At 30.5% G+C, this 13545-nt stretch overlaps 1 protein-coding gene across 1 annotated transcript in view; it reads right to left on the bottom strand.

Moving 5' to 3' along the window:
• The window catches only part of Ifrd1 (Interferon-related developmental regulator 1), a 70037-nt gene that overhangs the window by 27876 nt on the left and 28616 nt on the right, over nt 1-13545 (bottom strand). Inside the window, exon 3 of the mRNA XM_067271066.1 lies at nt 3781-3868. Coding sequence (XP_067127167.1) covers nt 3781-3868 — 88 coding nt within the window. The remainder of the gene's footprint in view (nt 1-3780; nt 3869-13545) is intronic.

The following is a 13545-nucleotide window of genomic DNA, read 5'->3' as shown; positions in this document are numbered from 1 at the left end:
AACAAGTAACAAACAAGGACAAACAATGAAGTGGATAATGATAATGTTAACAAAGACAACATATCTAATTCTTGACATTTAATTGTAAAGAATTTGAGGAAATGTTGTTATTTTTTTTTTTTGCAAAAAACTGCTCCAACTGGTGTTTTATGTCATCATCAGAATTGGAAGTGGTAATTGGAAGAAGGCAAGGTCAGATAAATATGGAAGATCAGGAACAACATCCCAGCCAAGCTCCAATAATTTTTTTGCCAAGTTTGCAATGCCACATGTGGCCGGGCATTATCATGGTAGAAGACAATGCTCTTGCAATTCACCAATTCTGGACACTTCTCCTGAATTGCTGCATTTAATTTGTCTAGTTGGTCACAGTATACATTGCAATTGGTCGTTTTGTTTTTTGAAAGCAGTTCATAAAACAAAACACACTTCCAATCTCACCAAATTGAGGGCATGACTTTGTTTGGATAAAGTCCAGTTTATTTCAGCATTTATTATTTGTATTATTATTTTAACATTTATATTATTTGAACAGTAAAAAAATTTATCAATTGGTAACATTTTGTGTTTTTCACAGATTGCAGTTTTCACATAGATAAGTTCTGTCTCAAATATTCCATTTTCTTCATTTCACAAAATTATCTCTATAATGAATTGCTAACAGAATGAAAGATACTGAAAAATAAAATGTCTGAAACAAAACCTTCCAAACTTCATACTAGTTAAATGACATGTTCTCAATGGCAACTTTAGAATTGCAAGTTATGCAATACTTTGTTTTCATTCAAGCTATTTTACACAGGATATACCCTAGTGTGGATTATATGAGGAATTACAGTAAAATCTTTGTTTTGTTATTTGGAAAAATCATCATTAGTTATATGCCATATGTTAAACAAATAAGCAGATAAAATAAATAACTAAAATGAGTTATTTTGATGTCATGAGATTAAATAACAGACATATTTGGGGCTAATAGTTGAAGACGACTACTTTTGGAACTAAACAAATTGATTGTAAGTCTCATCAGTGCATCATATTTAAATTTGTATTGCAAATAATTGTATATATTGCAATATAAAATTTTTTGATATCTTAGAAAGTACAGTACCAAACTTCAAAATATGTAATCAACTTGTAAAAAATATCTTGTAATAAAAATTAAAAAATTATAGCAATTTTCATTTATATAAAACATTATAAAAATTTTAAAATACAATTAATTTAACAGATTACCTAAAGAATTCATTAATTTAATATTCATTTATTAGAGTGACATAAAATTATAGAAATACCAATCTGTTCATCAATTGTAAGCTAAAAATGAAACTTGTTGCTATCTAATGAAATATAAAATTCAGTTTCATCAATTATATTTCTTTGAATGAAAACCATATTTTAAGACAATTATTATTCCAAATAAATTTCATAATATAATCAGAATAGATAACAAAATTTCAAAGTAAAACTCATAAAAAAAGGATATTCAATTTTGTGCTAATTTCCATTTTGTACATTTTAAATCATAAGATACGAAAAATAATTTAAATCTGTTTTCAATTTATATATGATTTTTGACAAGACTATGTCTTGTCTATAAAATCGTACTGCCTGCTGTCTTATCAGCTTACAGGTATGAAGGAGTACATGTCAGGAGTTGAAATTTGGCACAGAGTATTAGGTGCCCAAATCATGCGTGCATTAAAAAAAAACCAGACTTGTAGGTAGTCAGGGCACCGAGAACCGAAACACAATAAAATACAAAATGGTGACACACTCTACAAACAGGCAGTAGTGAGAGATTTGCGCATGTGTTGCTCATTGGTAAGTTGGAAATACAAATATTGTAAAATCGAATTTTGACAAACACATGCATTAGGAAGTTCAAAAAGCAAATGTTAATAAATCAAATTTTGACAAATGAATCTTTGAAAAAAACCCATTTACCTGTCCCGTGTTATTTCCCACATATTTCTGGTTGCTTCGTGCTAACCTTGACTGATTGACCACAGATATCTCGTTTCGTCGTCGGAACTTTTTGAAACTAGATGGCATGTCATTATAATTTTATATTAAAACTAACTTCCAAAATAGAATTATTTTTTCTTTTTACATTTATTAATATATATATTTCTTTTGTGCAAAATAAAAGAATAACTGCAAATGATACAATAGCCACCATAATTTTTTTCAAAAATGGGAAATTTTCGCATTGACAAAAATTCATCCTGGGGCATCATGCAACGAGAGAAATTTCAACATTGGATAGGTTAATTTCACTGAAAATGCATCGTGGATGACCTCGTGGTCGTGGCTGGCAAAGTTTGAATGATCGTGCTCAAAACCAGTGATACCAAAGATGTTTGGAGAATGAGAACGAGACTGCTCACGGTGGGTCTCGTTCCCATGTGATCGTGCTTAGTAGTGAGTCTCTGAGACATAGTCTTGTCCCAAATACAGTTTTACTTGTTGAAAGTTATTTTAAATCATAACAATGTTAAGTTAGGAGGCATAAATAATTGAAGTGTTTCACCCAAATAAATTTGTCAAATGAGAAATGTAATTCATACAAATTTATTAAGAACAAAGTTTGTTTTCATCAGGATGCGGAGTCAATACACAAAATTTCCAAATTACAACTACATAGCTCTGGACTCATAGCACATCTATAGACTACTAAGAAAACCAACCATTTAAGAAAACTTGAATTAAGTAAAGTGTGATAATTGAAATATCAATTTGTTTATAATATTATGAACAAAGATTGTTTTTGTATTAACTCTAAGCTCTAAATATTTCTTCTTTCTAGGTACCTGGAGATGAAATTTTTACCCCTCAGGCTATGAGGGAATTTGTATAGAAAAACCAGTTAAACAACTTTACCTTTGGCTGATTTCATCTCAAACAGATTAAGGCAATTTTGGACAATCTCCTGTTTAGAGTTAAATACTAAGTTATGCATTAGTTACAAATAATTTTATATCTAACAAAATAAATATATAAGAAATAAATTCTTGTTTACTTTTCAAGTGTTCCATTTAAATGTATTCTTTCATTTTAAAATTTCAAATAAATGATTTTTATTGGATATTTTATATGAAAATAAATTATGGATAGCTCATCATGAAGAAAAATCATTCAAAATCTATAGTCTCATTTTTTTTTGTCTTCTGTGAAAATATTAATCTACACTATTTTGAAAATTCTGATTTATAAATTACTATACTATACAGTCAAACCTGTTTTTATGCGCTCTTTTTATGTGCGATTTTTATTTGTGCGATTTTTTTAATGCGAATTTTTAATTTGTGCGGTATAGTTGGCGACTAGTCTCGTGCGATTCGTCATGTCTCACGTTGACTTATTATAGCTAAATAAACTTATTATAGCATAAATGCACTTATTATAGTAATATTATTGCATGAATATGCGAAAAATGAAATAATTTACTTTTTAAGTCAACAAAACACCACCTGGACAAAAATATGTAAAACAGACGATAGACCAGACGATGCAGTCGAGTGCTGACATCTGTTGTCAATAAATTCTATTTCGTACGGTTTTGAGTTATTTTCTATGTGAGACTTTTTTTATGCGGTCCCTGTTGACCGCATAAAAAAATTATTTTTTAATTGTGTTGCGAAAACTATTATTTACAGCCATTCGTGAAGTTTCGTGAGATTTTTTTTAATGCGTTTTTTTTAATGCGGTCCCTATCCACCGCATAAAAACAGGTTTGACTGTATTATGTTTACTTTAATAATTGCAATAATAAACTACCTTTTTTGATTAGTACCATCTATTGCTTCTTTCAGTTTCTCTTCAAAGTCATCATATATAGGACTTTCTTCAATTTCTGGCTCGCCCCCTATTTATATTCAATTATTATTTAAAATCAATTTATACTTGAATTACATTATTTGTATTTATATTACTTTCTATTCTGCACTATATTGTCTACTTTTAAACTACAATATTAATTCAATTGCATTCAAAGATTATTCTAAAATAACATGTTATAATATCATTATTATAATAATAATAATGACAAAATGTATCTATTATAAAAATTCAATATTAATTATAAAAAACAATTAAAAATGTATAATGACAGAAAACACAGAAGTTAATGTTTTTCAAATTACACTAGATCCTTGCTAACCAGGCTGTTCTTTGCACAGAAAGATGCCAATTACTGAGAGTGTATATACCTAAAGCCTACCTAAAGACGATGAATGATGCAATGTGGTGCCCCTTTGGTACTAATTGTTTTTGAAGGCAGGCAAACTGATAATATGGCACACTGACATGCGCTATACACAGAAACGAAATATAAATAAACAAGAAAACAGAATGTGTCAGATGAGTAACAACATTTTCATGGAAACTGAAGCACACAAATGTTCACACTGAGAAGATATACTGGATAATTGAGAGACCAGATGAACAAAAGTATACTGACTTATTAGCTATCATCTGAATCACTAGAAAACAATTTCTTACAAAAATTCAAAATATTTAATAATTTTTAAGTGACAACCAAATTTAACTATTAATTTGGCAAATGTTTTATTCCAGCTCATCAGTTTATATAATATGGCTATGTAGTTAATTAAATACTGAATAATTTATCAAGAAGTTATGCAACCATCTTCTATTAAATTTAATAATTATATTTATTTTGGCAAAAGATGAACATGATATCATTCTTCCAAATAAGGTGTTTGCTGATCACTTAAAACAGGGCTTCTTAAACTATGGGTTGTGACCCCATTTGGGGTCGCGAGATTTTAATGCAAAATATTGAAAATGATTTGTGAGAGTTTGAAAATGTTCTTCTGCCATTGAACACCACATATTTATGTGAAATTACTTTTTCGGCTTTAACACACATCAAATTCCAATATCGTTCATTACTAAAATATGTTGAAGAGATTTTATGTCCAGCAGTGTCAAACATTGCACCAACATTTAGTTTGTTATGCAGTAAAAAGCAAGCACATCAGTCTCATTAAAAAACAATTTTCCTTTAATTTTTGTACAGTATATTTAACCATTTAATGGCTGCGCTCGAATATATTTGAACGAACTAAGACGGCCAAAATGCCTGGGCTCAAATATATATCAGTGACAATATATTTTGCCCAATATTCTCTTTTATTTATGTTATTGCAGAAAATGCAGTTTTGATGAAAAATAGGATATATAATTTTTGTAACTATAATAAATACAATTTTACAACTTTTTGTGCAATTTTTAATTTTATATTTTTGTATGTTTCTAAACAAATTCTAAAACTATATTTTTTCATATGTATATATATTGTTACCTAATCAATAAATCATCACAAAATATTTATATATCTTTATTTTATATTTTTCGGGTTGTGAAAGAAAATCACAATCACAAATGGGGTCATGAATAAAAAAAAGTTTAAGAAGCCCTGACTTAAAACATGCAAGTCATAAACATCATTTATCTTGTCACAACTGCTAGTTCATTATTACTTCACATTGACATTTTGAAATGTTAAGTCAGTATAATAAAGAAAAGACATTACATTCTCAAGCAAGAGAGATAGTGTTGATATGTATTTAATTATTTTAATCTTAACTTCCCCAATAGAATAAAGGAAGGCCTTTGGCAACAAATGGCAGAAGATCAGGTGTTCTCTCTCAACTATTTGACACATTATAGAAGATGGTGAAGCAAGCATTTCAGCAACAAGAAATCTGTATTGACAACTCCAAGCAAGAAATGCCTATAAAATTTCCCAATGAATGATATGGATGATTTTGATCTGTATGTTGTTAGACAAATATTAATAGAACTGCACAGAAAGATATTTATCCCACTTTGGACATTACTAAAGTCTTTTTAAAAGAAAATTTAATTTTCTAGAGACACGTTGACATTTCTGAAAATACCACTGAACAAGCAGAACTTAAAATATGAAAAAGATACACATCATCATAAATATCTGTGGCAATTAAAGCATTTCTGTAACAAAGGAATACATTGGCTGAGACATGACTTTTAGTGTATCTTGACAGGTATGTATGTCTTGGTTGCAACCATTCCATTATTTAGAATCTATGGTTTGAGTCATTTTCTACAGAATGATATGGAGCATTATCCACAATAATGATTGTGTTATAAACAATAAAAAAAGGCATGATGATAATACAATTAATGAGTGTCAAACATCTACAAAGGGTGCCATCTTATTTTGTGTCACACTGGAAGTGATACTTGTTTTGTCCCAAATTTTACATCTTTTATTTTTGTCAAAAATGAAGTTTCAAGATTATCATGACAAAATAAATGGTGCTTATTTTCATCAATGGTTTAAAAAAATCTTCTCCTAAACATACACAACAATACAGTCATTATTGTGGATAATGCTCTGCATTATTTTGTATAATTTAAAGCACCAACAAAACAAATCATATATCTGAAATAAAAGAATGGTTGCAACCTTGATAGGCACATTTACCTTCAGGTTATACTAAAAGTGAATTACTTTCTGTAATGCAGAATAAAAATAATTAAATTAAATTATAAAAAATAAGAAAAATTAAATCAAAATATAAAAATTGTTTAGAATAATTTCTTATAGTGCTGTTCTTTTTAAAGCAAATACATTTCTACTATATTTTTTACTAGCTGTTACCTGCGACTTTGCCCATGTGGATTTTGCAAACAAACACCATTTGTATTCGGTATTTCAACAGCCATAGTAATTGTTATATAACACCTACCACTGAGAATGATGAGAACTGCTGAGAATCAAATGAACTGTTTTCAATTTGATCAATTTTCTGGAACGTTTACATTCGTTCTATAATCAAACCAAAATGCAATAACAAATTTGAATTTAAAACGGTTCAAACATTTGGTTAAAAATCGAAATATATAAATGTATTTATAACAATGTCTGAAATGTTATCAATTTAATATGCCTAAGTACTCAATGAAGACTAAATGTAGTTGAAAACAAAACAAATTCCATCTAAAATAGTACAGTATAAGCCATTCTTCAGGTTATATCTTAATCCTTTCCCTCTCCCCCGCGAAGGAGGGGGGTGAAATTTTGAAAAATCCCCTCAAGTGTGCATTTTCATGACATACTGTAAACTGTGTACGAAATTTCACCTCTTTAGGTTCAACGGTTTGCTCTGGGCGATGAAGAATTAATCAGTGAATCACTCAGTCAGTCAAAACAAGTAATTTTATATATTTAGATAATCTCAAATAAAAACAGAAAAGTTTGAACATTACAATTTAATAATAATTCCAACAATTTTCAGAATATTATCTTGTCCTATTCAACTTTAATAAATCTAATATTAAAGTTATATTGCATTCTTGTGTGATGTCCATATGGATTATACAATACAATTCCATAATAAAACTGATTAGAATTGGTAAGAAAAAAGAATAATAATATCAACTACTCAAAAAAAAAAAAAAAAAAATGTCAGTAGCAGCAATGTGAGTCCATAATAGATTCAAAATAATCTCTTACGGCAGAAGAATTTCATTACCGTATGATCATCTTCTGGTTTGTAATAATTTTCAAATGATTTTGTTATATTTTAATTTAGTTAATTAAAGTATAACAAAATTAAACATAGTTACTATCATATAATTGATTTAATTACAAAACCTGAAAAATTATAAATTATATATATCCAAAATTTCAACAATACCAACTGTATTTTTTTTAATTCTACCACTAAAGGATTAAATATGCTTACTACAAAAAAATAAAAAAAAATCAGAATAAAAAAATTGCTATGTCAACAGAAAACATGTTGAAGTTGCATTTTACACTAAAATTATCGTAAAAGTTCAATGTTTTATGTAAGATATGATGATAATTCCATAAGAATTAAAAAAAAATCATCATAAACTACATCTATGCATTTCACGTCAAATTTTAATAAGCATTTCTGACAGATTTTAAAACATCAAATTTTAATTTCTTACAAATGGTCATAATTTGAATTATATACTAAATCATTAATAATAATAAAATATAATTGGCATGTTTTACTTGATCTGTAAGTTAGTTTTTATTAAGTATTTGATAAAACTATATTATTAAAGAATTGAAAAGATTTATTTTAAAAATGTTCTCATGAAATAATTAATCATTATTAGTAATGTAACGAATATTCGGTTACTACCCAGTATTCGGCCTATTTTTCACTATTCAGCCGAATACCGAATATTTAAATCACTGTTCGGCTGAATAGTGATTAAATATTCGATATTTGGCCGAATACCGAATACCTAAAAACAGGAGTAAGAAATAACAAAAACACAGTAAATCAATCATTTTGGTAACTTTTATTAATGCTGAACATTAAATTATCATTATTAAAGTTAGTAAGAAATAGCATCTAACTCTAGTATTAAATTATTTCATAATTAAATAATAATATAGCCTTTATCTAGCCCGATATCTTATGGCATTGATGGCGCTGTAGGTTAGAATGTATCGAGGCATTAATGTTATTGTTTAGTTAATTATGTTATATTCGTATTCGCGTATATTTTAATATTTTTTATGATATTTTAAAATGATTTACGAAACGTTTTATTGAAATTTATCATATTTAATGAAAGAATTATTTATCTATTTCTAGAAGATGAGTAACTAATATATAATTTACTTTATATATAAAGCAAAGAATGAGCATTTCTCATTATATACAAAAGATAACATTTGAAATCATGTTAATTTTAAAAATATTGACAAAAACAATAGCAACAAAATATCACAAAACTTCACAAATAGAAACCCCCCAATAATATATTTGAACTGTTCCACAACTGGGGAGAAACTAGACTATATGTCCCCACTAAAGTATATCCTTAGGGTACTATTCAGTCTACAAATACATAGTAGAAACAAAATTTTAGTGTTTAATTAAAGAGTTAAAAAATTGATTGCAAATAAAATAACTTATAGTTATAACTTACATCTAAATACCAACTGCCGAATCATATCAGGCTATTTACGGCTATTACATAAATTATAAACCAATTTGGCACTAGAGGTAGACATTAGACTCCATCTCATATTAACTTTAATAATTATAATTTAATTAATTAATTTAAATAATTTAGACCTACTGGAAGAAAAAAATCGTAGTGACAGTGGGCCAATAGAGAGCAGAGTGTGTGATCCTTGCCATAATATGGTTTGTGTGCAATTTTCGTACGTGCGTTAATCAAACCAAATATTCGGCCATTTGGCCACGCTCCTGGCCGAATATTTGGTATTCGGCCTGAGCTGAATATACTATTCGTTACATCACTAATCATTATTGTTCGTTTATGTTAAGTTTCAATTCTGAAATTTAAATATCTTATTTATTAATCAAATAATCAAGCTGAATTTGTATTATCACCATACATTTTGTAATTAAATATATAAATGCTACATAATTTATATTAAGTGACCAATATGGTTATATTTTCTACATTAATTTGTCTTAAAACAAAGATCCAGGAACTGGAGGTCCAGGCAACATAATTGGCAATTCAACTGCACATTAATTGCCTACATTTAGTTTAGTCCAAATTACATAGCATTTGTATATTTAATTAACCAAAATGTGGCTCAATAATAAAATTATTGTCAGGCAATATTTTGCATCTAATAATCAGCTTAATTATTAGATTATAATGTCTATGGAAAGAATCAACTTGGGTATTAACCAATGAGCATCAGCCATTGATCGCTTAATTGTGGCAAGTTACTTGTAGTTTCTTCCTTGTTTGTTAAACATGTCACCACCATTATAAATAGTATATATATATATATATATATATTATATATTGGAATGAACCAACCTGGAATGTGAATTCGATTTGCAGAAAAGAAACAGTCACAGATAATATGTCTGATAAACACACCAAATGATATGCCAAATTCTTGGGCTATGTAAATGCTATAATTAAATATTAGAAATTAATTAATTTGACTAGAAGTAGGCAGTTCTGCTTCCATCTCACATTTAATGTAATAATTATAAATAATTAATTTTTAATTTAGACATTTCTAAAATTTAATTTGGAATTGGTTATTAAATTTAATACAAGATGGCAGCATACTGCATACCTAACGTGACCATTTATTTTTTGACTCAAAACGGGACATTGGTTTATTTAGGTTAATTAACAGGTAGTCAATAAAAAAAAAAAACACTTTTTTAAAGTTATTTATTCAGAAATAGTCAGTTAGCTTAAAAGTTACGAATTAAAAAAATATATATACCCGAAACGTTTAGTTATATTTATATTTATCAGAGGAACAAATTTGCTTTAATATAGCTGGTGATGATTTTAAGTAAGAATGAAACTCTTGGCGCGTTTTTTTAAAATATTTACCTTAATTATCAACATTGCCTTTAGAACTGAAATTTGTAACTGAGTCTTCTCAGATGGCCACAATTTGTTCATCATAGAAAATACTCTTTCTACTGGAGCATTTGTAGCAGGCAAACATAAAATATATTCAATTAAAATAGAAAAGTTTTCATGCTGAAGATTGTTGGCTCGAAAGTGTTTGAATACTTCCACCCAACGAGTTTCCGTGGAAACATTTAGATTATTCCATTCGGTTACTTTCTGCGATGTAATGTAGTTACAAATTAACGAAAATTCTCAAAAACTTCTGCATCTTTATTACAGTCAATATATTCCTTTTCAATTAATACATCCAGAGATTTTTGAACGTCTTCCCATGCGGGGACCTTTTTTAAATCTGCCCAATAAAATATCTCCATTTCTTTGGTAAAAAAGCAAGTCCACTGCTCCAGATATTCACGGCTTGTTTGATAAACTTCTGTAGCCGCCCTTTTCACAAACTCTTCATCTATGTCAGTAACATTATCTTTCGATTTCACTATTAATTGACGGACCATAAATGGAAGAAACTGATTGGTCTGTTTCTGAGTCAAATTGTCTTCTAGTTGATTGATTTCTTTTGCAGCTTCAATTGCCGATACAGTCTGACCTTCCAGTTTCAATACAGCTTGATGAAAACTTGCTGACAGAGCGTGTAAAAAATAAAGCCACAATTCGGATGTGGGATCTTCAAAAAAGTTTTTTAGCAACAGGGGACATTTTTCAATACTCAAAAAGTAGTTTTTTAATTAATGGCTGATACATTTTTAAAACCCTTTCCAAGGCAGGCATAAGAGCAAGCCATCTAGTTTTGCTATAGCCGAGCATTTGTGATATTCCGTTTCAGTTTCGGCGCAAAACTCCTTTAGAGCTTCAACTCGAATCGTGTAAACATAAAAAAATGAATATATCTTCACAATAATGCTTTCGTAATCTAAGGGTAGCCTGTCTGCAGCAGATTTTATTGCATTGTGAATTACATGGGCTCCACATCCAATACCTATCAATGGCTTTTTCAGTGATGATTGCAATTTCGTTAACACATTGTTAGTTCCTCGCCTAGCCGCACCTCCGGAATTGACGTTGGCATTGTCTCCGCAAAATGCCACGACTTTTGCTGTCAAATTATTATCTGTCAACACTTGGTTTAAATAATCGACAATGATGTCAGAAGTCTCACCTGGTTGGTCTTGAAGATCTAAAATTTTTACTTGCACACCTACGTAAGGTTGAAAAAAGCGCACTAGAATAGGGTATATTTTCTTGTTACCGTGGTTCGAAGCGTCGTTTTTTTTTTTTTAACTCTTTCCGCCCTGTGGGCACTAAGAAGGCCTTTTTTAGTAGGCCCATTATGGGTTTGGCCAGGCCCACAATGGGGCGACCGGGTGGTGAGGGACGGGGCCCGAACAAATCCAAACGGACCACCCCCCGAAAAATTCCTGGGGATTATTCGACCCGCTCGGATTCGATCCCGGGTCCCCCAGAGCAGTGAGCTGCCATCTTGACCGCTCGGCCATCTGCTGCTGAAGCGTCGTTTAGTATTGTAATACAATTGGACTTATCAAGATCATCTTTTAATTTTTTCATTGCTGTAGGCGTCAAAACATTTACTACAATAGCTTCTGATTTCGTAAGCGCGCATGTAAATTTGGGATCAAAACATGATTGAATTAATTTCGACGCACAATCATTAGAGCGAAAACTGTGGTTTTCTTGTATCGTGTGATAAGCCCAGACGCCTTCTGCCACGGCGATATCCAAATCCTTTGAAGTTGGTGCGTCCGATTTCTTGAAAAAGGTTAACATCGAAGAACTCGAAGCAGCGGTACGATCGGCGTTTTTATGTTTTTCAGACTTTAAATGCTGTTCAATATCACTGGCACCACCATGGGAAACGCTAAATTCTGTACGACACTTTTCACATCTGACATCTGAGGGAGTATTTATTTGCTTGATAAACGGATATTTTGCTTGTAAGTTAACATTGAACGTACACTTGCGTTTCGGCATTTTAACTTATGATTCCAAAACAAAAGAAGTTTAAGTTATTTACTAGGTACACAAGCATCAAACAACAACGAAAACAAATATCAAGAAGTGGGCGAACGAAAAATCTGCCAAACAATTAGTCAACAAAGCGCGAGCGATGACGTCTTCGCCACTCTCGGCTATCGTCGCGTCAACCGACGACGCGGTTTGCTCTCGCACACCGATCGCGTCCGGCCGGCTCAACTACTAAAATTTTCGTGCGGTTTCAGAAAACGGGACAATTTTGCGTCCCAGAGTTCATTTCGGGAACACCGGGACTCGTAACTCTAAAAAGGGACAGTCCCGTTCAAAACGGGATGTCTGGTCACGTTATGCATACCTCAAGTCTAATTAATTAATTTCTAAAACCGTCTTTTTCCGAAAATAAGTCCTATCGTGATTTTCGGAACTTTTTGTAAAATAAGACATCCCTCGTAAATAATCCCTAGTTAAAATAATGTGACAAAAAGAATTCGTTAAAAAATGCTGTTGATTTATTAAGTGTAAGTAATAATATGTTTAGCTTTCCTAATACTCGTATTTCAGAGAAATGTTTGAAACAAAATATTCAGAGAAATTAATTGTTTACCTCTACAGTTCGTTTCAAATTAATTCTTGGAATTTATCTTAACCTGGGAGGGGTCGCATGACCCATTCTGACCCGCACCCCCTATTTCATGATCGACTGAATCGTTAATAATTAAGTTTTACCGATGTGACTCACAGTAGCTTCCTAAATTTATTGTTATTATCGGAACATATCGGCGTTACTCAGTTTTTCAGAATGTGTTAAGAGATAATTGCTCTTTGGGGTCATGGTGACCCGCAGCGACCTCTATAGGTTGTTGACCTTTGCGACCTCACCCGAGTTAAAAATACAACATAAGGCAGCAGTCTACATTGAGCGACAGTGCAGGTATACAACGTTCATTCATTTCAGTCTTGTAAGTCTGATTATTTCCTCATACGTAATTTTATTTAAAAATAAAGTAAATAATTTTTAACCCCAGTTAAAATGAGTACAAAATGAAAGAGCTATTCCGTCGAGTACAAAAGGGGAATCGTGGAAGACTCCAGGGGTGTAAATCTTGTAGC

The sequence above is a fragment of the Centruroides vittatus genome, unplaced genomic scaffold, assembly GCF_030686945.1.
Source record: "Centruroides vittatus isolate TY-2023 unplaced genomic scaffold, ASM3068694v2 contig_391, whole genome shotgun sequence".
NCBI lineage: Eukaryota > Metazoa > Arthropoda > Arachnida > Scorpiones > Buthidae > Centruroides > Centruroides vittatus.
Note: the sequence above shows the minus strand (reverse complement) of the source record. Positions and strands in the feature narration are given on the sequence as shown.